This window comes from Diadema setosum, chromosome 12 (genome assembly GCF_964275005.1).
Source record: "Diadema setosum chromosome 12, eeDiaSeto1, whole genome shotgun sequence".
Classification (NCBI taxonomy): domain Eukaryota; kingdom Metazoa; phylum Echinodermata; class Echinoidea; order Diadematoida; family Diadematidae; genus Diadema; species Diadema setosum.
The window spans coordinates 24,292,157-24,314,860 of record NC_092696.1 but is presented as its reverse complement, the minus strand read 5'-3'; the positions used below and the strand labels follow the sequence as shown (position 1 = coordinate 24,314,860).

The following is a 22,704-nucleotide window of genomic DNA, read 5'->3' as shown; positions in this document are numbered from 1 at the left end:
GAAGCTTGTGGTCTGGAGTACAAACATATCATGAATTTAGCCGTACAGTTTGTTATTCTATATGCATTTTTTAAAGCAAATTTGTCGTACTGTTTTCTTCCATGGGCAGTGTATCAAGCAATGCTTGCAACGTAGTGGTCATAGGCCACTTCCCTACCATAGTCCTGATCATGTGGTAAATACAATTATTTATTCCATTTATGCGCAGTACCTGTCTCTGTGGTGGACTGATTAATTCAACTAAATTTGATGCTGCAAAACCAGGGAAGCTCTTACCAATATTAACATTATGCTGCCGCAAATTTCTTTGTACTAATAATTTCTTGTTCACAACCTATATAGTCAACTTAAATTGATACATGAATTTCAGTCATGTTTCATACACTGATGATACAATGTATAATGTTGTCTGCATGAAATACAGCATGTGATACCGGTATGTATTCATGTGACCTGTCATCACTGATATAATTTATCTACAGTCTAAGAGAGAGTTATGAGTATGATTTTATACTTAACCAAAGTTTCATTTCTTGTTTTAATGGGTTCAGAGTAATGTGTATCCAAAGAAATGCAAGATTATCAATGCAAAATTATATCCTTTTACCCTGACCTTTGTACAGATAAACATCTAAGAAAGTCAGTGATTTGTTTCTGGGTGTAATGGATATTCAAATGAAGAGAAATATACACATCATATACTTAGATAGGGTAAAAGGTCTATCAAGATCTACAAACTGTATTAGAATATGATTTAAGAGCTATGAACTTATATTAGAATATCAATAATTATGATCATAAGAAAAAAGTAGATTCATTAACCGCACACTGACATTGTTATATATTTACTCACTATCTGTTCTGAATCTGGAGTATTGCTAACAGTTATAAGCTACATTTTATCACTGATGACCATCGCCCTTAAAGGAATTAGCTGTCATGTACAAAACCTGTTTAACACTTGCAGAAATGAAATTTGCTCATTATGACATGAGCTGATAACTCATGATTTACAAATCTCATATTCATATAAATCAGAATATCAGCAAATGCCATATATGAATTGTATCCTTCCATCTTCAAGGGACAGAATCTGTTGTATCAGAGAAATATAACAGCAAGTTGCTTATTCTCATGCTTATTGGAGTGAATACAAATAATATGTGCCTTTTACACCCTTACTCCTGTGCTTCCCTTGTGTAAGCATGTTATGACAAATTTTTTGCGACCCTACAGCATTGATAAAATGCAAAGGTACATATATGATAGGTACTGTATGGAGAAAGAGTGAAGACTCCATACTCGGAAAAAAAAAAAAATAACAGAATTACCAGAAATTTATCATCTTAACCTGTGATGGCATTTAACAGGCAGACACAACTATCATGTTGCCACCAGTTGTTACAGGTCCATACATAGTTCAATAGTGAAGCACAGAAAAGCACACTTATGCCATGTGCACATGACGTACACATTGCACATGCAACAAAAGGCAGTAAATGGGGCAGACAGAATCACCCATGCATGAACAGAGAAACTAGAATTTGTCGGAGTGCCTATGACCCTTGAACGAGCTGATTGATACTTCCAAAATTAGCAGAGAAAAAGGAGGAAATTTGTGTCATATGTCACCATCAATATTAAACTATTTAGAGTTGATTTACATCCTTTATCCTTTGTTAATTACATTTAAGTTATTCAGAAATCATTGTTGAATGCAAATTAGAGGAAATTTATCTCATGAATATTCATATTTCACCTTTATATTGGCATAAAATTACATCCTGCTGTCATGTACTAGTAAGTTTGTGCTCCTTTTTATACCCCCGTCAAACGAAGTTTGAAGGGGGTATATGGGAATCAGCGGACGGTCGGTCGGGCGGTCGGTCGGGCGGTCGGTCGGGCGGTCGGTCCGTTGCAAATCTTGCGTCGCGAACTACTTCCTCAGTTTTCAACCGATTCCCATAAAACTTGGCACAGATGTGTGCCTTGAGTTGTAGATGTGCAAGACGTATTTTTTGACAGTACCCAAAAGTACGTTGCCATGGTAACGGCATATTATGGGCAAAAATGGGTACAAATCTTGCGTCGCGAACTCCTCCCACAGTTTTTGATCAATTTTTGTGAAATTAGGTACAGATGTTCATCTGAATATGTTAATGTGCAAGACACATATTTCCGCAGTGGCAAAAAGTGCGTTGCCATGGTAATGGCATGTTATTGGTAAAATATAGGGCAAAATGTTTCATGGCAAAACTGCTTCATCAGTGTTCTTCCAATTCTCATGGAATTCATATTGAATGTTTGTCTTAGGATATAGGTCAGCATGACACATTTCTTGACAGTGACAAAAAGTATGTTGCCATGGTAACAGCTCACATATTATGAGCCAAAATGATGGAAAATTTTGTGTTGCAAACTACTTCCTCAGTTTTTGCCCAATTTCCATGAAACTTGGTACAGATGTGTGCCTTTGGTTGTAGATGTGCAAGACACATTTTTCGACAGTACCCGAAAGTACGTTGCCATGGTAATGGCATATTAATGGCAGAAGATCAAGGAAAGATCTTGCGGATTTAACTACTTCCTCAGTTTTTTGACCAAAGCTTATGAAATGTTGTTTGGCGGGGGTATAACCAGTCGCTGTAGCGACATTTCTAGTTTTAGTTGAATTTAGTCAAGCCAGTTTGCCTTGCTTAAGTTGCCGCATGTTATATGTACGTAGGTGTGTACACATGTCTTCACAGGGAATTGCAGTATACCGTAAGCCAAAATCAGGAGTGGGGAGGAAGAAGTTTTGAGAAGGACCAATGAACCGTAGGAATGATTTTTAGCAGCTGATGAAAGATTGCCCATTTTGAATTTAAGTATTGTCACAGCTCTGATTACAAACAATTACCCAGTACAAGGGCATTGAAAGAAAAACACACAATGGTGTGGATTTGTTTTAGATATGTATATGGCTGAGTAAAAGGAATGGTTGGAATGTTGCTTGCTGCTTTTTGCAAATGTTATGAAGCTCAGCATTGTCCTTGGAGATATTTTCATTTTTATAGCTTACAACACTGTGTAAAGTCAGCATGTAATACATTTTCTATTTTGCATATTTTGAAGGATTCTTTTAAAAATCACACCATATGAAGACTTTTAGACATATAGGGGATACAAATCAGTGACCTTAGATACTTCACAGATTTTGCTTTTCTTGAGGCGTGAGATAACTGCTCAAAATTCCCAGAGGAGTTCAATTTTCTTGAAGAGGTTATATTTTGCTTTCTCTCAGAGGACTTTAAAATCTTGATATTACAATAACATACAAGGCAATATAAAAGTATACTATATGATCTTCAGCAATACACATCCCATTCTGTCTGTCAGTCACCAGTCCAATTCTTGATCGGCATGTACTTGTAATCACCTGATGTGATGTCACTGCTCACAATTCAAAAATTTCAATCCTTGCTGCTTTACAAAATTGCATTATATGACTAAATGCTGAACAGTGTTTATCAACAGACCATTTATGTCATTATAGTGTGGTCCAGTAAATCCCACTCTTAAGTCATTTAACTTTTTAATACAGATGGGCATAATAGATGCTATAAGATAAACTGCACATGTACTCCATGTGCCATCATGATAAAACCAGTATTAAAAGAGTTTACATTATAATAATCAACATGGTTTGTGAATTAACACAAACATTCCATTTATATTCATAATTGATATAGGGGACATTATGTTCAAATTTAGAAAGAAGAATTGATACACTTGCTATACACTGTAATTCATGCTTTTAGTTATCATACTGTACGAGCTGAAATTTTCGCGGTGGTTTTATTTTCGCGAATTTCGCAAATCGCCTTTGAACCGCGAAAATAACAACACGCGAAAATAACAACATGTGAATAGATAAGTACAGGTAGACCTCGCAACCGCGAAATTAACAACACGTGAAAATGTCCTCCTAGTAGCAATTCGCGAAAATATCTGTACGCAAAAATTTCAGCTCGTACAGTACCCTCTTCAGACAAATCCTAGGCCTTTCCTATGATTGTTATTTGTTGCACAAGCAGTTAATGAATGTGGCTTATTTCCACAGTAAACTGGTAAAATAAAATGTAATTGAGTCAATCAAGATAATCAAGGAACACATTTAAGCTCATTGTACATCAAAATGCACTTCAGGCTCCGTTGTGTCAATCACGGTTCTTCTATCAAAGCTACCCCCACATCCTGAAATCAATATGAATGAAACCATGGTAGCAAATGAGCTATGAATGACGTAGCCTGTCAGTTGTTTTTGAACGGTACATCAACTGGAAAAGTTTCTTTGAAACAGTTGTCATGAAATCTCTCCATTTGATTGTGTTTCATTATGACAATTTAAATATCACAAAATCCTGTCAGTGACAACTGGTATTATAATTTTTTTTTTAATTCTTGCTCTGAAATTCAGGTTTTAGTCTATCTACCAATGAATGAATACTGATAGTTACTGATTGCATTTTGGTATTGTTGGCAGAAAGCAGTTTTATTTCTGAAACTCTGCCTGTTAGTATGTTGCCATAAATCTCTATACATACAAGTATTTTGTTTTATGTCAGAGATACAGAGTAGAGTATGGTATGGTATTGTATGCTGTCTATATGAGCTTATAATAAATAGGGTGAATATGCTATACATATGATAGAGAGACGTAGACAGTTTGTAGCCTATTTGTTACCCTGACGCTGTAAAGAGTTATTGATTATTTTGCATTAGTAGCCCTTTGTATGTGAAAAACATGCAGTGCTAATTTCAAGCAGGGGTCTAACAGATAATCACACTGGTTGAGAAAGATAAGGGTCATGCTTCATCAATTTTCAAAGCAGCATTGCATTGAAAGAGACATACAGGGCCTTCACATTTTTGATGACAGCAATGTTCATACGAGAATAGAAGGGATTCTCATTGGGATGATATCATTGAGCAGAGCTTGTATGGTGATAGATGATGAAAATTAGTTTCTTGTGAGGTGTTTTCCAAACTACATATGCCAAGTGCACTGGGTAAAATGTACATGTACAACCTTCACTACTTTGTGATCATTGTTGATGAAATCTCAAGCCTTGTAGTAAATTACTGGTTTAATTGCATCATACATTTATTAATACACGCTGCTTGATGTGTTGTGCTTCTTAATTTTTGAAACTCTTCACGATGAGACAGGAGCAGGACTACCCTGTTATACTTTATGAATGGAGATCCCTCTGCTTTCTTGACATGTATACATGTACATCTGTGTGCATGTGTGGTAGTTCTGATTGCACTAGTAAATTATATCCTGGTTTGAGAAAGACAGAGCTTCATAGCAAAATAACTTTGTGATTTTATTTTAACCATAAACATACATGTACGGTGGTGGTAGCTAAAACATATACGGTGCAATGTTGCACAGGGTGTAGTGACTCAATAGAGATAGTGTAGTTAAATGATTATACAAATGCAGTAAGCCCACTTACAGTGTATTCTATTTCCCCATCTGCATGTCGTTCTTGACAAGAGTACAGTGCATGATAGCTTGGTATCCAATATTTGGCATGGAAATTAATAGCTGCTTACTAGTTCACTTTGTATTGTGTAGCAAATGTAATTCAGACTAACAAATTTTATTGTGGGATATAACAGGTGATGGGTCAATACCTGGTACAGTTTGATCATTTAATCATTTCCATGTAGATGATCTATGGCATAATTGCACCTTTTTCCCGAATTAATGCCCATGATTTTTATGTTAAATGAACTTCACATTAAACATGGCATAGATGCTATTTTTTATGTATTTTCAAACAAATAAAACCCAGCAAAAGCTTGTGGCCATATAAGATTTTATGAATGCAATGGCATCACAGATGATGTGAGTGTCATAATGACAGTAAGTGGCAGTCAATCAAATTCCAACAAGACTTGTGAATTCAAACTCATTTACAAAGTGGAGACCAGAATACTCAGACAGTGTAGTACCTGGAATGTTGAGAGCTCTTAAAATTCTGATGTCTACTCAGGAGCCAATCTATCCCAAGCCTGGTTTCAATAGACCTTGCTGCAACAATGTCACAACAACATCAGGAGAACAAAATTCCTCGCCTCGAGCAATAAACCTGACTTGAGACTAATTTTTTGCCCTCGGTTTTGTAAGGAGAGTTTCGCTTGTTTTTAATTCTGCAGAATCAAGATATCAACTACTGGAACAAAGCAAACATATTTCTGTGCTTTTATTTTCACGCTAGTTTCTGGTTGTACAAAATGCGCGAAAATTTTCCACTGTCCTACAATTTGTGTACATTTTTCATCATACCCATGTCTTCACTTTATGCATTTTAGCCAGGGTACATATTGTGGTAAGGTACCCTTGTCTTGACTGTCTAATGAGTTGAGTTTATCAGGATGATATAAATTAAGGAGGTACAGTATTCATCGCATAATCGGGCATCTGATAATCGGGAACCTCGCCTAAATGGCATATACTTCCCAGAAACATTTCCAATGCATGTTATTTTCACTTGATAATCGGGCGGGGACCTCTGATAAATCTTTGATTTTGTTGATATTTTACACAAAAAATCTACCAAAATACCACAACAATATTTCAAAGATTCCCTATCAGTTGTCGTTTACATCGAACTTACAAAGCAAGCTTCGGACTGGTGTGTTTTGACCTCCGTCCATCCAGTACACGTACATTTCAGCTCGCTGCCCGCCTTCGCTTTTCTGTGTATATATGGCGAGCTAGATCGCTACATATTGACAACACATGTACAGTGCAGTGATTACGGCAAGTAAACAATCAAGCCGTGATGATTGAATGATTGAAGGACTTTTCATTGACGTTCCCACATCAGTTCTGGGTAATCATTTCCCATGGTTGTGGATATGTATTTATACAGAATGCCCTACGTGTCCAAGAATTCTACGAATGTTTAAGAAAGTGCTAGCTTTTAATCCACATATTTTGTGTTCGAAGAGAGGTGTTAGAAGAAGAACCCGGTTGCGATGACTCTACATCGTTACGAGAATGCAGGGAGAGCTAGAGGGTCGCGGCAAGGGGTAGCGTGGTTGTGTATTCATGTACATGTACAGTACTTCAGTATGCATGTGTGTGTGTGTGTGCACTACATGTACATGTCGTATGCCGTTAGTGTATGGTGAGTGCTCATCGCGAAATCGGGCACCCCGCTTAAAGGGGCCGTGTTTGCTACTCCCAACCTGTCCCGATTATGCGATAAATACTGTATATCCAAAATGAAGTTTGTTTTCAGAAGAAGGAAACTAGACAGCAAGGTGAAGAAAACTGGGCAAATTAGAACAAAGCCAAGGCTGTTACAATGCAAGAAGTCCACATGGTATTCCATTTGGCCCTGGAAAGTGCTCTGCATTGTTCTCATTACTCAACCGTGAATTTTGCTCAAGTACTCTCCAAAACTTCTTTTTCATCGTTGGGTAACTTGTACACCATGTCTAACCGTTATGTAATCTCTAAATAAACTGAAAATAAACTGAGTTGAACCTTGCAAATCTGTGTCAGATATTGATTCTTCCAGTTCACCGACACACAACATATACAACTTACCAAGAGTAGACTGACATATTGCAGGGATTGTACTTGCCATTGAGACTGATGTATCTGTCTTGCCAAATTACATTTATCTAGAGCACAACAACATGCTTTAAAAGAAAACAACAACAACTTACCAATCTCAGGAATGGGCATTGAAATGCAGTGTAGAAGAGACATTTAATTGGAGAAAAACAAGCTTCAGAAAATAGAGCTTCTACATTGGGAACAATTTATCACCTCTCCACCATATGCCATATGTTCAGTTTGCTGTTTTTGACAACTGCTTTGATGCATTTTATCATACTGAACAATTGGTATCTTCAAGTTGTTGCTGTTATATTTCTATTGAATTTGGGGGATTAGAAAGATGTATCATGTGCCAGGTGTTATGACAAGAAAGAAATTAAAATTATAATTGATAATTTGCATTGATGAAGCTGATCATTAAGAAGTTGAAAGAGGAGATAAAATTTTCACAAGGGAACTGTTTTTGAATAAAACACTAGATCCACCATTTTTTCTTCTTCTTCTTTTTCTTCTTCTTATCATTATTATTATCATTTTATTTATTTTATTATTAGTACTTATTACTACAGGTATAACTATTTATTACTAGTATCTTTATAGGTTCTGTGTGACATGTGCTAATGGTAACTGGTCTGCCAGCAGCAATTCCTATTTCATAATGAATTATATTAAACAAAGGGTCTTTTTCTGCTCACTATAGCAACTGTATAGTATATGTGGAACAAGGGTACTAACAGTGGGTACTAACAGTGAAACTGATTGACAAATTGCCCTTTATCTTCTTTAAAACCACCCGATTATTCAGCGTTTGAGTAATAGCCATGATAGATAGTCATGGGCATACTAACACTGTAACAAAGTGTACATGTTTAGCAAATTGTAATTTGTTCCAAGATTTATCAACCTCACTAAGTTTTCCAGCCAAGAACTAATAATCTTATATACAGTGATTGATATTCATATGACATGTATGTGTACCCTACCCAAATTTATCAGTGTAATAACCTCAATAAATTTGGCCACCTAGTAATGGTAAGTGAATGTAATGCTTATGAATTGTTTGCCAACATCAACTGGATTTGAATTGTGCCACATGGATTCTGTTTGCAGTAATCTACCAAGAATCCACAATCTACCACTTGGTGATTACCGCAATAGATATAATAAATAGACACATTCTTGCTGCAGGCCCAAGTTAACCCAGGCTGCCTCAGTCTGCCCAAAACCATTTTATAGGGTGAATGGTCTGCATTGAATCCTTTATTTGTGTCTCTTTCATTTTTGAGGTTTTCCTCCAAATCCAGCATTATTTGTTTGCTGGATTGAATATGGTGTAGATTGTACAGCTTTGAGAAAATTTTACACTGTTGTTCTTAGCTGTGGATATTTCTTTACTGTGCTTTGACTCTAGGTTGTGCTTAACTCTAATTATATGATTTAAACTCCCATTATATGATTGTAGGCCATAGGCAATGAGCAGTGTATTGAGCAACAGGTATAGTGCTTTGTCATTATTGTTTCAAACAAAAGAGCATACTGTACGAGCTGAAATTTTCGCATACAGATATTTTCGCGAATTGCTACTTGGAGGACATTTTCGCATGTTGTTAATTTCGTAGTTGCGAGGGTCTAACTGAACTTACTTGAACTCTCACAAAAAAAAACTATAGTTGTCTAAACAAAAAGCACCTTACACGTGTAAGTACTAGTACCTTCTCAATTTGAAAGTAAAACAAATATCAAAAAGAAATACTTTACAAGGACTTTCGAAATTTGTGCCGGACATCGACAGGCGAACACCAAGAATGCAGCTGCAAGAATAGACTGAACGCACTTTAAACAGCTATAGCTAGCTGTACTGTGCGACATGCGTGCACAGTCGACAAATTGAAGGCTAGCTAGGGGCAGCACAGGACGGGATACATTACATGTTTGCAAGTGGACGTTAAAATAACACGCACGATGAAAATGGATATGTGCTAGTGTGTACAAATGGGTTCCGCATTCGAAGTAGTGTACTTATTAATGCTAGCTACGTTGTGGCCATATATGGCTCAGCTCATGATAGTTGTGTGCTAGACCTATGTACATAGCTAGTAGTGTACTGTACGGCACTATAATTTTGGTACGATCCTGCAGCACATGGCATGGCTTGATTTTCATTTCCCTGCGTTGTTTTCGCGCGTTGTTATTTTCGTATGTTGTTCTTTTCGCAGTTCAAAAGCGATCGCGAAATTTGCAAAAATAAAACCACCGCGAAAATTTCACCTCGTACAGTAACATGTATACAAGTGTTGCATGATGCACATGCGCAGGGTAGATAGACAATAGTCATGGTTCAAAATTGTCAATACAGTATACCGGTATGACTTTTTTTTAGATGTGACTAGATAACCTTACTGCAGAAAAAGAATGAACCAAGATTTTAGTTAACCTCTTTACTACACCCTTTCATTTAAGTCTTACAAATATCAGTGGAATAGTATGAGTGTCCTCTTCTATACAGTATCAACAATGCTGTACTACTCCTACACCCACAAAATTCATTTGTGACTGTAAGCCACAACAAGTTTAGTAAAGTACCAGCATGTTTTTTACTCAAAAAAAAAGAAAAAAAAAAAAAGAAAGAAATGTCATGACTGGCAGTTTTAATACTTAGTTTACATCTGTAAAATTTATATTTTATGTCCCTAGCATGAAAACTACTCAAGATGTATAAAGTTATGTCTTGTATTCTCATAAGTCATGGTACTTGTTTTCAGGTACTGGTATGGTTGTATGGCATACATGGCCGTAAAGCAGGTCAGAATAATTGGCATCTTTGACCAACAGTCACCCTGACTGTTGGTAATGTCGTCATTCATCCATCAAGTTCACTTAGAAGCCTGGGTGTCGAAATTGACTCCTCCGTGAAGCTGAATCGCCATGTTTCTTCTCTAAGCAGTTCGGATTTGTAAAAGAAGCGTGTCTTTAGAACTGCACAGATTATGAGTGTGTTTGTGAGATTTTTTTTTTTTTTTGTACTTGTGGTTCAGTAATTTAACTAGGGGCTTGACCATTGAGTGCCTTGCATACAATCAGCAAAATCTTAAATGATATTTGTTGGCAAATTGGAAGCCAGTGTAGGTCTCTCAGAAGAGGAGTGATCCTCAGGAATCCGAATTACAGATCAGTCTAGCACAGGCATTTTGCAACTCACTGCAGTCACCCAACTTGAGAATCGGGGAGTCCATATTCAATTAAATAGCCCATTACAATAATCCAAAAGCCTATGCTTCTTTGGTTGCGTGCTTACATTCATTCATTGCTTTCTTTAATAGCAGTCACTTAAAACAAATCATTTCAAATCGATCAGTCACTTCTAATCAATTCTATGGATACCAGGTTTACTAATGCATGATAGCATAGCTACTTTTCATACATTGCACATGTTAATCTTCTGCTTCCCTGCTTGATGTCACAATCTACATTTATCTGGTGGTGGTGTCATCATCATCAAGCTTACTGTTTTTGGCCTCAGTGAGCATTGCTTCCGATAAATGAGCATCTTGAATAGTTCATACACAATTCCCAGGTTTTGGGCAAATAATGCTCAGTATGCACAAATTGGGGTTACTGCATGTAATGCATTGCACTTCTGGATTTCACCATTGACTATGATTCCTATCACCAACAATTTAGCACCATTTGAATGTACTGGTAAATCTCATGGTTTGGAGGTGGTCATACTGTAATTGGCCTGTCATCAATAAAAGGGTGACCAAGGAAACATGCCTAAAGGCACAGTGTACTATAGTATGCAGAAATTTTAACATGGCAAGCAAACATGTGGTAAGAAGAGACCATCACTGCGTAGAACAATAATGTATCGTAACAGAAATCACTTGAGGCATTTGACAATATCAGTCTGAATATTTCACCACTATGGTTACTCATTTAATACCCCCACCACGCGTAGTGTGAAGGGGGTATATAGGAATCACCGTGATGTTGGGCGGGCGGTCGGTCTGTTGCAAAATCTTGCGTCGCGAACTCCTTCTACAGTTTTGAAGCAATTTAAATGAAACTTAGGGTAAATGATGATATTGAGGTATACAACGGTAGATGTGCAAGACATGTTTTTTTTGTGTTTGTTGGACAATGCGTTGCCATGGTAACCATAATTTTACCAAAACCTTGTGGATTGAATAACTTCCATAGTATGTAAGCAATCAATTTCAAAATTGGTATCTATGATGATCTATAGGTGTAGTTATGCAAGACACTCTTTGTGTTTGTACTTGACAAAGCGTTGCCATGGTAACTGCATGTTTTCTTCGAAATCTTGTGGAGTGAACAACTTCCACAGTTTTGAAGCAATTGAAATCAAATTTGGTGGGCATTATGGCCTTGAGGCATACAGTGTAGATGTGGAACACATAATTTATGTGTTTGTCGGACAAAGCATTGCCATGGTAACCATAATTTTACCAAAACCTTGTGGATTGAATAACTTCCACATCATTCAAGCAATTAAGGTCAAATTTAGTATGTATGATGATCGGGAGGTGTAGTTATGCAAGACACCAATGTGTAAATATAAGAAAAATGTGTTGCCATGGTAACCACTCATTTTTGTATCAAATTGAACCATTTAGTCTATGAAGGTGAAATTTGGTGTGTATGATGCTCTTTAAGTGTAGTTTTGCAAAATGTCCTTTGTATTTGTATCAGACAATGTGTTGCCATGGTAACCGCATTTTTTTTAATCCTGTGGAGTGAACTTCTTCCACAGTTTTCAAGCAATTGAAACCAAATATGGTAGGCATTATGGCCCTGAGGTATAGATGTGGAACACATAATTTTTGTGTTTGTCACACAAACCGTTGCCATGGTAACCACAATTTTACCTTGCAGACCTTGCAGATCGAATAACTTTTCCGTCATTCAAGCAATAAAAGTCAAATTTAGTATGTATCATGATCTAGAAGTGTAGTTTTGCAAGACACCAATGTGTTAGTTTAAGGAAAATGTGTTGCCATGGTAACCACTCATTTTTGTATCAGAATAAACCATTCAAGCTATGAAGGTCAAATTTGGTGTGTATGATGGTCTTTACATTAAGTGTAGGTATGCAAAATGTCCCTTGTGTTTGTATCAGACAATGCATTGCCATGGTAACCACACTTTTTGCCCAAACCTTGTGGAACTCAGTGTCCACTCTGTAATTGTACAGTAATCTAAAATTATTCTGTTTCCAATTCGACAAGTGCACAAACTTGGTATTAATGTCATTGCCCTCATGACATCACATGCTATAAAGCAACACTTGGGACGGGGGTATTAATCACCTTCAGTGAAAATTCTAGTTCTTCTTGTCTACCTCTGTTGCCGTTCCCACAGATCACTGTAGCAGGGCAGCCAGGACACATACCAGTCTTTCCAGAACCAGAGGGCACGGATCTCAAGCGACACCTCCGCCAGGTTCGTTAACCAGTCGTAATAAAGTCATTACCTGACACATTATAAAGAAAAAGTAGCTGTGTAGTAGTCAAAGTAGTGAGCTCTATAGTAGCGATGAGTTGTAATTGTGAAGAGATAATGCGGGCTAATAATATAGTACTCTGTTTCAGTGATTTAGGTATCAAGGTTTTCATATGAACTGTAGAGCATCATGAACACTGATATGGAGTTCAGAAATTCTTGCTGAAATATCTCTGTGGAGTATGCTTTATCAAAATACCACCTTTGGATTAGGGACATCTTTATCATGTTGCCCATGTTGGATGTATTAAAGCAACATTATTCATTTGAGTCTTATGTGATTAATTCTCTTGTCACTTTTATTGTTTCAGACTTAGTTTCTAAAAATGTCAGCATTTTCTGTGTTCTTTAGGGATTTTTCTCCACAGGCTGTGTAACCTTCAAGTCCAAATGTAGTTAGGGTTACGGTATTAAATTAGTATTTTTTTATTTTTTTGATAAACAGGCTTTATTTGTGTATTATACTTTGTAATGCTAGATTTCCCAAAATATTGGTCATGTTGATCAGCAGCACAAGGACAATTTTGTAACAACCACGATAGACACTGTGCATGTATGCCATTAATTGATAACCTAGTTTTGTGTCTAAATGTGGCATGCTTGCTTCCTCTACATAGGATGTCAGTTTACAAAATTGTCAAGCTGTGGGTTTTTCTACAGTTTTCTTGCCCATCCCATACTTATGTCTGTATTTGGTACTGTGATCTTGTTTCTGGTAAAGATTGATGTTTGATGAAATTCTGTCATATCATGTGAGTACTCAGACATTTTATAAGTACTTAACCATAGTATCATCCAATCACGACAGTAAAGTTGATTTTAATGTGGATTACCTGCCATACAGAGCTCAACATAAGTAGTGACCTAAGAATTGATGTCAGATTACAAAGTTTCCAAAAAGGTTATCTTTGGTGGTCCGATCAGGTAGCTAAAACTCAAAATAGAATTTTATATTTCCTTTTATTTTGGGTCATTACATTTCCTTTTTTGGCGATCAACATTTATTTCAAATTCAACAATTTTAGTGACCCAAAAGGGCAAATAGAGAAAAATGTTAAGGTCTAGCCCTGCCTAGGGTATCCACTAATTTCTCTCTAGTGATGCCTATCTTGTATGATGATATCCATACAAGGGCTACAATTTATTCTGTGATGACTGTTGTTGTCTGTTGTCTACAGGCCCTGGCTAGCATGAGTCTGAATCCCCCACCCATTAAGGACTTTGACAAGGCTAGTTCACGGGAGGTGGAAGCCATCAGCAAACACCGCACAGCTCTTACCAATGAGACAGACTTCCGCCCTTTTGTCTATGGCAATGATGTTGATGCTGTGGATGTGGCCACTCGAGTTGCCATGGCAAAGTTCATCAACTCTCCCAACGTCCTGGGCAATCACAATGAGCACACAAGGACATTGCGTCTCTATCCCCGGCCAGTGGTGGCCTTCCAGGTTCAGACTTTCATCAACTCGCGGCCGAATAAGTCAAAGTTCACAGAAATGTTGGCACAGTCACAGGTATATCTTAAACATTTAAAACATTGCTAGCTGTTAGCTATCTGTACCTGTTAGTCTCATACATTTTATGATCACTGAGAAGAGATTACACTGTCTATAACTTCCAAAATGGTTAAACTGGCTGGGGTTGGGAAATGCATGAATCCACAAGATAACTTCAACAGGTCTATCACCCAAGTCTGAAAAAATGTGAGGTGTTATTAAATGTCCCGTGACGTACTTACCGAGTGGTAATAGCTCTTTTTGCCAAGCTAACAATAAGTGAATACCTTCATATGAATCATTCTCTAAAAGAATGTAGTAATGTAATTGATTATCTGTTGGCATTGCCAATATCTGTTAAAATCTGTCAGTATAAGAAATGAATTTAAATTGGCATAGAAGATCAGTTTCCTGACACTATTCAGTGGGGATATCCTTTAGCTTGAAACTCACCTGTCCTAAGCATCACACGTACTGCAGACCTCCCAACCATTCTGAATTATGAAGGAAAGAATCTGAATTTTTACCATTCCCAGCTCATGTTTCAATGGGAGTTTCATATTTTTCTTGATCATTTTACTACACATTCCTATGGAAACTGCTCTTTGTTTCCTACCTTCGAGCCAAATCATTCCTGTTTTTCAGTCAGAAAGGTTGGGAGGTCTGGCATTGGGTATTATGTGAAGATATGTCATTTCAGCAGAGAAATAATCCAGACAAAATATTTTAGATTTTCTTAGATGACCAAAGTCCAAAGGGATGCAGTCATCATTGATTTCATAGCTACTTCAAAAATGTATGGCTGTCGACCAGTGGCACTTTGGGACAGGTACCTGTAAAATACCCTTCTCGAATGTGACAGTTTCATGGATGTGTGGTTACCAAATGATAACATTGTACAGTCACATTTTCCTTGGAATCATTACTTTTTTTTTCCTTTCTGCATGCTACATGTGTGGATTGTTTTTAAGATGTCACTCTGATTCCCTTTTAGTGGTGCTACTAAACTAGGAGATCTACCTGTTCTCACATTGTTTAAATCTCTCTAATATTTTGTTAGATTTCAAAACTTCCTCTTCATCCCTGGAAAACATAGACAATAAGTAGTTTGTATGCTGAAGTAGATGTGTTTAATAGTGTGTAAAAGTCACACACAATCCCTGATCAGTGACACATTTTACCAGACATCTATAAAGCTAAGCCAGCAGTGTCACAAGAAGATCACAACTTTGGATAGGGTAGATAAGCATATGATCTACATTCTCCTGTGATTGATATTATGTTGTGTTTTTCTGTATATCCAGGCTGTAGAGTACTTTGGAGAAGTCAGTCTGAACCCAAAGAATGTGACATTCCTGAGAATACAGACAGGTGTGTATGACCCTCACCTGATTGGCGACAAACAGAAGTGGTACCGTGAGCAGCTGCAGCCGATAGAATTCAAGGTCAGTCAGTCAGAAAACTTCAACTGTGTCTTCATCCTTTTATCACTCTATTAGCATACACAATGACAGTGATATTGGGAGTACCATCCATGAAATGATTTTCCCAAAGATTTTGGGGTTGTTGTTGTTTTCATTGACATTGGGTTTTTTTTTTTCTGCCTGTGTGTCACAGATTATTGCCCTTTTATATTCTTTATTGTCATCCAGTATGCTGTTTTCTTGAAGGATAGTTTGTTGGATACTTTGTACATCACCCACTATGTCATAGCTCCACCATCTTTACTGTTTTTTATGACATCTTTGAGTGACATGTAACATGTTCCCCATTAGTTTAATAATGCCCCAGTCGCATAGACATCCAGGATCACCCTGGACCACCCCGGATCTGATCCAGGGTGATCCAGGGAGAGATCCGTGTTGATGCCTTGGACATCCTTGGCCATCCATGTATGTCCCTGTAGATCCGGGGACATCCGGGAGGCCTACATGGCAACTTTTGGAGGTCAAAAACATCTGGCATCATCCGGGGATTGCCGTGTTGACAGAGCAATCCGGGATGGTCCATGTGGCTGCTGTGTTGATTCGTGTAGATGCCATATTTGTCCGTGTAAAGACGCTGCGCTCTTCCAGCCTTATCCGTGTAGCTGCCGTGTTGATACCATGTGAACAGTCATACCAAGGCTCATTGACACTCCATTGAGGTGGAAACTATCCCGGATCTCCCCGGATCACCGTGTAGATCCTTGAGCATACGTGTTTATATGTGACTTGGGCATTAGGTTTACACCGATGGATGACATTGATGCAGTCTGAGGGTGTGTAGAAACAGAAAATGAATGACAGCTGGTAATGCATCAAATATTAATCCATTCAATACGAAAGTCACAGATTTAATATCTCACCCATTTTCATAGGTACAGTTTGAGAACTGCACCCTTGGTGCAGCACTGTCTAGTGCATCGGAGGGTGGGTCTGACTCTTCTAATCCCACGGATGAGAGTGGAGAGGAGAGTGAGAGGGAAGATGGGGCCGGTAGTTCATCGTCCTCCTACTCATCACTGGACGAGTTTGTGGTGGACATGATAAACAGTGACATCAAAGGTGATGTACAGGGTAAGTGACAGTTTCTGTTGTTGTGTCACCAGTTTTAGTTGTCTACATTTCTATATCCCTTACTAGTTTGTCTCCAAAACTTTGCTTGCTATGGAAGAGTATGTATAAATATTTGTTTATGACCCAAGAAGCCACTGGCCCTTATTGCATTTCTGTATCTATGTCTTTGTTTGGATAGAAGTATGTCAGGTTGAGGATATTCAGTGGATGATGATTAACATGTAAGTGAAGGAAAATACCACTTATTCTGATATTTCAAAATGAGTGAAATGTGATTGTGTGTTTAAAAAAAATCAATGGAGAGTTATAAGATAAATTGCCCCCTCTTTCCATTAGGATATGCTTTGAAATGACATTTAATGCACAGTTATTTGATGCCATTTTCCATCAATTGCCCACAAGTACTATTGACCTTTTATTCCAGTGTTTATCTTCCGTAGCTGTTAATAGCTTTCTTGGTTTCTTATCTGTTTGTCTTTGATATTGATGTTTATTCTTAACTTGTGTTCTATGTGTATTTGTCTTTTTTTTTCTTTATCGGTCTCCTTATCTTTTCTCTGTCTACAAACTTGCCAATCCTCATGTTTTGTTTTGTTTTTCTGTTTCTCTTTGTCTTCCTCTGTGTCTCCCTGCCTCAGATCCTCACAAACCAGTCCAGTACAGTGAGATTGATGAACATGCGGTCTACAAGCCCCCTGACTCTCTGCAGCTTCCCCCAGACATGGTTCAAAGTGATAATAATCAGTTTGCTGACAGTGACTCATCCAGTAGCCAGGAGAACCCAACATCACCTGATGTAAGTACATCAAAGAAAACCTTGTGCAGTACTGAAACACAATACCGTAAAAAGATTTCTTCCATTTCTTTTTTTTTTAACTATAATTAAACATATGATTAGAATAAATCTTTTTCAGGTGCAGATTACCAAAACCTGAAAAAAAAAAAAAGATGGACAAGAGAATTAGGTTGAGTGTGAATTAGGACTACCTTCTGGCATTAGCTTTAATATACAATAATTTCACAACTGCACCAAACTTATATTAATGTCATAGTTATGTAGGAGTCTGTGATAGGCAGTCTGAATTTTAATCAGCCAACTGAGCCAACCCACACATGCATGAATTAAGTGGTCTGTGTGAAATATACCAGTGAGTGTGCAATTCAACACTACACTCACAAACAACAGTCAGATTCAAAGACAATAGCCCTCAACTGCAAACATGCATGGGGCTTGTTGCAGCTGTGAATGATAATTTTTGGAGTAAATACATTTTAGTATTCAATTCATGTATGCACTGTATTTTGCCTGAATATTGTTGCACCATTTTTCCCTGACACATTTGAGAGGAGCAAAAAGTAGGATTTATGGCAGGGAGCAAGTAGTTTTTAGTGAAAGTCAGTGTGCAGAAACAAATCAGTGGACTTCTGAGCAAAATTTGACAAATAGTTGAAAAAAAAAAATCCCAGAAAATTGTATGAACATCAACGTACTGTAGTCAACCTTGCTTTGTACATTGTACCTCAATGTTTAATTACTCGCATATCATTTACATTGGGGCAAAGTACTGTCCAGGTGTTTTCCGCTCTTATCTTCACTTCTTGAGACATGCGTATACTCAAAGTTCAGTTATCTCGATGGTAAATGCCCAGTGTCATCTATACTTGACTTATTATTATTTTTTTTTTTTGTGCATCTGTTAGTGGAAGCAAATTCCAACATTGCCCTGCTACTCCTGGACAAACAAATACCAAGATTAAGAATTTGTGGGCAGCAAAGACAGTATCACAAATCTTTTCACACTGATTGTAGACACTTCAGAATGATCTTATATCCAACTCAATACACTGTAAAGGTAGAAAAAAAAAACAAAAAAAAAAAAACCCACACCTATATACCTTTACACAGTACGCACACAGCACTCTTTGCAAAGTGCTTATGGTAGCACAGCGTTCTGCCAGAGCCATGCAAAGCATTGCAAGAATGAGTGTTCACTCTTTTCTGCACTTAATGTGTACATGTGAGCAAATGTACACCTAGTACACTACAGACACAACACGCGCACTTGCAGACAAAATTCAGCACACATATACATCAACATCTGTATGCATTTTACTCTTCTTTTTTTTTTTTCTTTTTTATGGTATGCAAAACTTTCACCATGAAAATAGAAGTTTACAAGGCATAAGATGCAGGGTAGCACAAAGTGACATATACACAGAAATAGAAATCAAAGGATGGTATTTGATATGTGGGAATGCAACAAAGCACTGATGGCAAGAATGAAGCTCAAATGTGGTGGAGCTATGTAATGTTAGATATGGGACAGCACATTCTCTTTCAGATATATATGAAGTGAATATTACATAATGGTAATGATACAGAATTTTATATGCTTTGACCAAGAAGCAGTTTGTATTAACAGAGAGATGTTATTTATTAACCCCCCCCCCCCAAAAAAAAAAAAAAAAAAAAGAAAAAAGAAAAAAAGAGAAGGACTAACACCAATTATGTATAGGTCATATTTCATAATTTCCATCAATTAGATTTTAGAGAGGTCTTACAAATTCTATAATTTTGTGTATTCATAGTTTAGCATGAAAAAAGATCATTTTAAAAAGCTTTTTACAAATCATTGCTGTGCTGTGTATTTTGCCAATAGAGGAGGATCTTTCAGAGTCAACAGCAAACCAATTTTTGACCAATTATGCATTTTTTAACCAGAAGAAAGTTAATGTAATCCCTGGGATGTGTCTTCATTAAAGACAAAATCCTGAAATTTCATGTTGTCAAAGACCTTGTAAGTTCATTATAGTCTACTGTTCTTGAATTGTAATTGTGCTGCAAAGATCATGCTTTCTGTGTTGTGTTTTATCACCCACCTGTACTTCAGTACAAACTCTGTTATACTTGTGACATGGTGCAGCCTTGAAATTCAATGTGACCTAGGGGTATAGCATCAGTGACAAGCAGGATCACAGGACTTTGTTGACTACTGCGAGGGTGGTTGAAGGACCAGCCTTTTCAGGGTCACATTCACAGACTTTCATTAAGATCATTCACAACTTGACTCTATCAAAAGCCTCAGGTTTATATAATTGACTCCCCCAGACCCAGTCATTCTCTTAGGATTTTTTAGTTGTTAGTTCTTTTTTTTTTCTTTTTTTCTTTTTTTGGCTTTGTTGTTATGTATTACTGTTTTTAGCACTTCAGAGTGCCCCTCTAGCTGAAAGGCTTTTTAGTCAACCTTGGATCAAGTCTTGAATTTTTAATTGTATACCATACATGTGTAATAAATATTTGAGCACATACAATGTGTAGGAAGAGTACAATACTGTCAATCTGTGTTCTGGTGTGTGAGGATACTCGGATAAGTTTTTTTTTTTTTTTTTTTTTTTTTCTGTGACATTGTCATATGCAAAGATTTTGCCTTTAGTCTTATTAGTTGTCAGGAAATGTGACATACAACTAGAGCACTTCCACCTTATAATATCTATTAGGAGAGGCATTGATATAGCAATATTGCTAGAGTAATGGTAAATTTTTCAGAGAGAAAACCAAAGTCCCTTCATTCAATTAATTGCCTTCCTGGAGGCTACAATGAATTATGAATAAGACCAAGACATAATGAAAGAGAGGTGAGGTTTTGGGTATTCATTCAAACGCCTACACTCTCTCCACATAAACAAAATCCCTCCATTCTAATAACTTGCCTACAGAGGCTAATGAATTATAAATACGACCATGAGAGAATGAAAGAGAGGCGAGGCGTTGGGTATGTGATCAAACATCATTGTGTCACTGCCATGAACTGGCTTTAACTCAGTTTTAGCTGCTGCCCAGTAAAGCAGAAGGTAATGCAGGCTCAAATCCCAGGCTAGTTCCTTCTTTTAATACAGATGGAGTGACAATCATAGTTCACAGAGAGTAACAAAAAAAAAAAAGAAAGAAAGACAAAAAACATCTTGGTATTATAGCATTATTGCTGTTGTCATCTCTACTGGATCGTATCATTTATTAATCATACATCATACGTTGTGTGTACAGCTCTCTGTTGTACAGTAACTATACCAATTATGGAAAGGTGCAATCCATAAAATTGTGGGCTGAGAACCTGAAGAGCTTCATTGCAATTGTGGGGGGGGGGGGGGGGGGAGGTTATTGAGTCATGTTGCAGAGCTTGACCTCCTTTGCATTATGGCGTCAATTTCAAATTATTTTCATTTTCAGCAAAATGTTAAAAATGCAAATCACAAGTGTGCTATTTTACTCTGTTATTCGAACAATGTTTATGAATCTACCCACTGTTGATTATAATAAACTTTTTATTTCATAAAAATTGATTGTTTGGTTTTTTTATGTTCAAATCTTAGAATGAGATAGTGCCCTTCTGGTTCTTAACTGACAAAATTGCATTTTTATGTTTCTAAAGGCAGCATTTTAATACCATAGTGTTATTTGCTGAAGTAGGCAAGAGTAAAATCAATGTTTGTATGTACTGCTGTACTGATCTATGTCTCTTTAAATATGTTTGCAGAAACAGACTGTGCTAAACATAAGCCTTGAAATGAGGCTGATTCAGGGCAACCATTGCAGGTTTTGTACAGATTTTGTCTTGTTTTCATAACAGCTGATGAGCATGCTCTTGAATTTCTCCTTGTAGCCATCATTAAATTAACAGTGACTAACCAAATGTGCATTGTCTATCAGGCTATGCACCTCATGCTCTGTTGTGCACATGATGCCAAGTACATGCATCTTATACTGTGCACAGGCACACTGGATCGCCAAGGTGATGTTGCTATTCAAGATTGGCACCATGGCAACCAGCTGTAAACAATTTAATGCAGGCACGCTGTTCATAGTCACATGAAATGCCCAACACAGACTTGCATCAGCAGCTGCCACTAACATGTATGACTACAGAGTCGTACACAAGCATGGATATAGTAGGCTTACAAAGAATGCTGAGAATGTATTTTCTGACAAAAGAATTAAAAAAACACAAAAAAGATTACTCTGTCCACAGCACAATAATATATGGCTCCTCTATCACTTGTATTGTTATACTATCTAGTACCGGTACTCATAGGTTTGCTTGTCCCGTGTATTGTCACTCTGACCCACAGAAGTCTGAGTGGTATCTAATTTTGAATTTACTCTCTCTTTCTCTCTCTTTCTCTCTCTCTCTCTCTCTCTCTCTCTCTCTATCTATCTATCTGTCTATCTATCTATATATCTATTTATCTATCTCTCTGTCTGTATGTATGTCTGTCTCTGTATGTTTGTTCTCCCTTTCTCTCTAAACCACCTTGTATCATTCCACCAACTTCCAATTTACAAATTATTTCACAATTACATTGATGCAGTCTTCAGATGAGGAGCTGCCTCTGAGTGTTCGGGTATTTACACTAGATATTTTTTTTTCCAGTGTAACATTGTTTTCCCTTTCCTTGAAAACAACAAATGACAAAGTAGCTGTGAAGTGCATGACTTTAATTG

General features: G+C 37.2%; 1 protein-coding gene across 1 annotated transcript in view; it reads left to right on the top strand.

Moving 5' to 3' along the window:
• LOC140236152 (MAP kinase-activating death domain protein-like) overlaps window positions 1-22,704 on the top strand; it is a 94,394-nt gene that overhangs the window by 23,937 nt on the left and 47,753 nt on the right. The window contains exons 6-11 of the mRNA XM_072316120.1: window positions 13,010-13,090; window positions 14,329-14,664; window positions 15,951-16,091; window positions 17,006-17,204; window positions 17,843-18,000; window positions 22,572-22,604. Of these exons, the coding sequence (XP_072172221.1) occupies window positions 13,010-13,090; window positions 14,329-14,664; window positions 15,951-16,091; window positions 17,006-17,204; window positions 17,843-18,000; window positions 22,572-22,604 (948 nt within the window). The remainder of the gene's footprint in view (window positions 1-13,009; window positions 13,091-14,328; window positions 14,665-15,950; window positions 16,092-17,005; window positions 17,205-17,842; window positions 18,001-22,571; window positions 22,605-22,704) is intronic.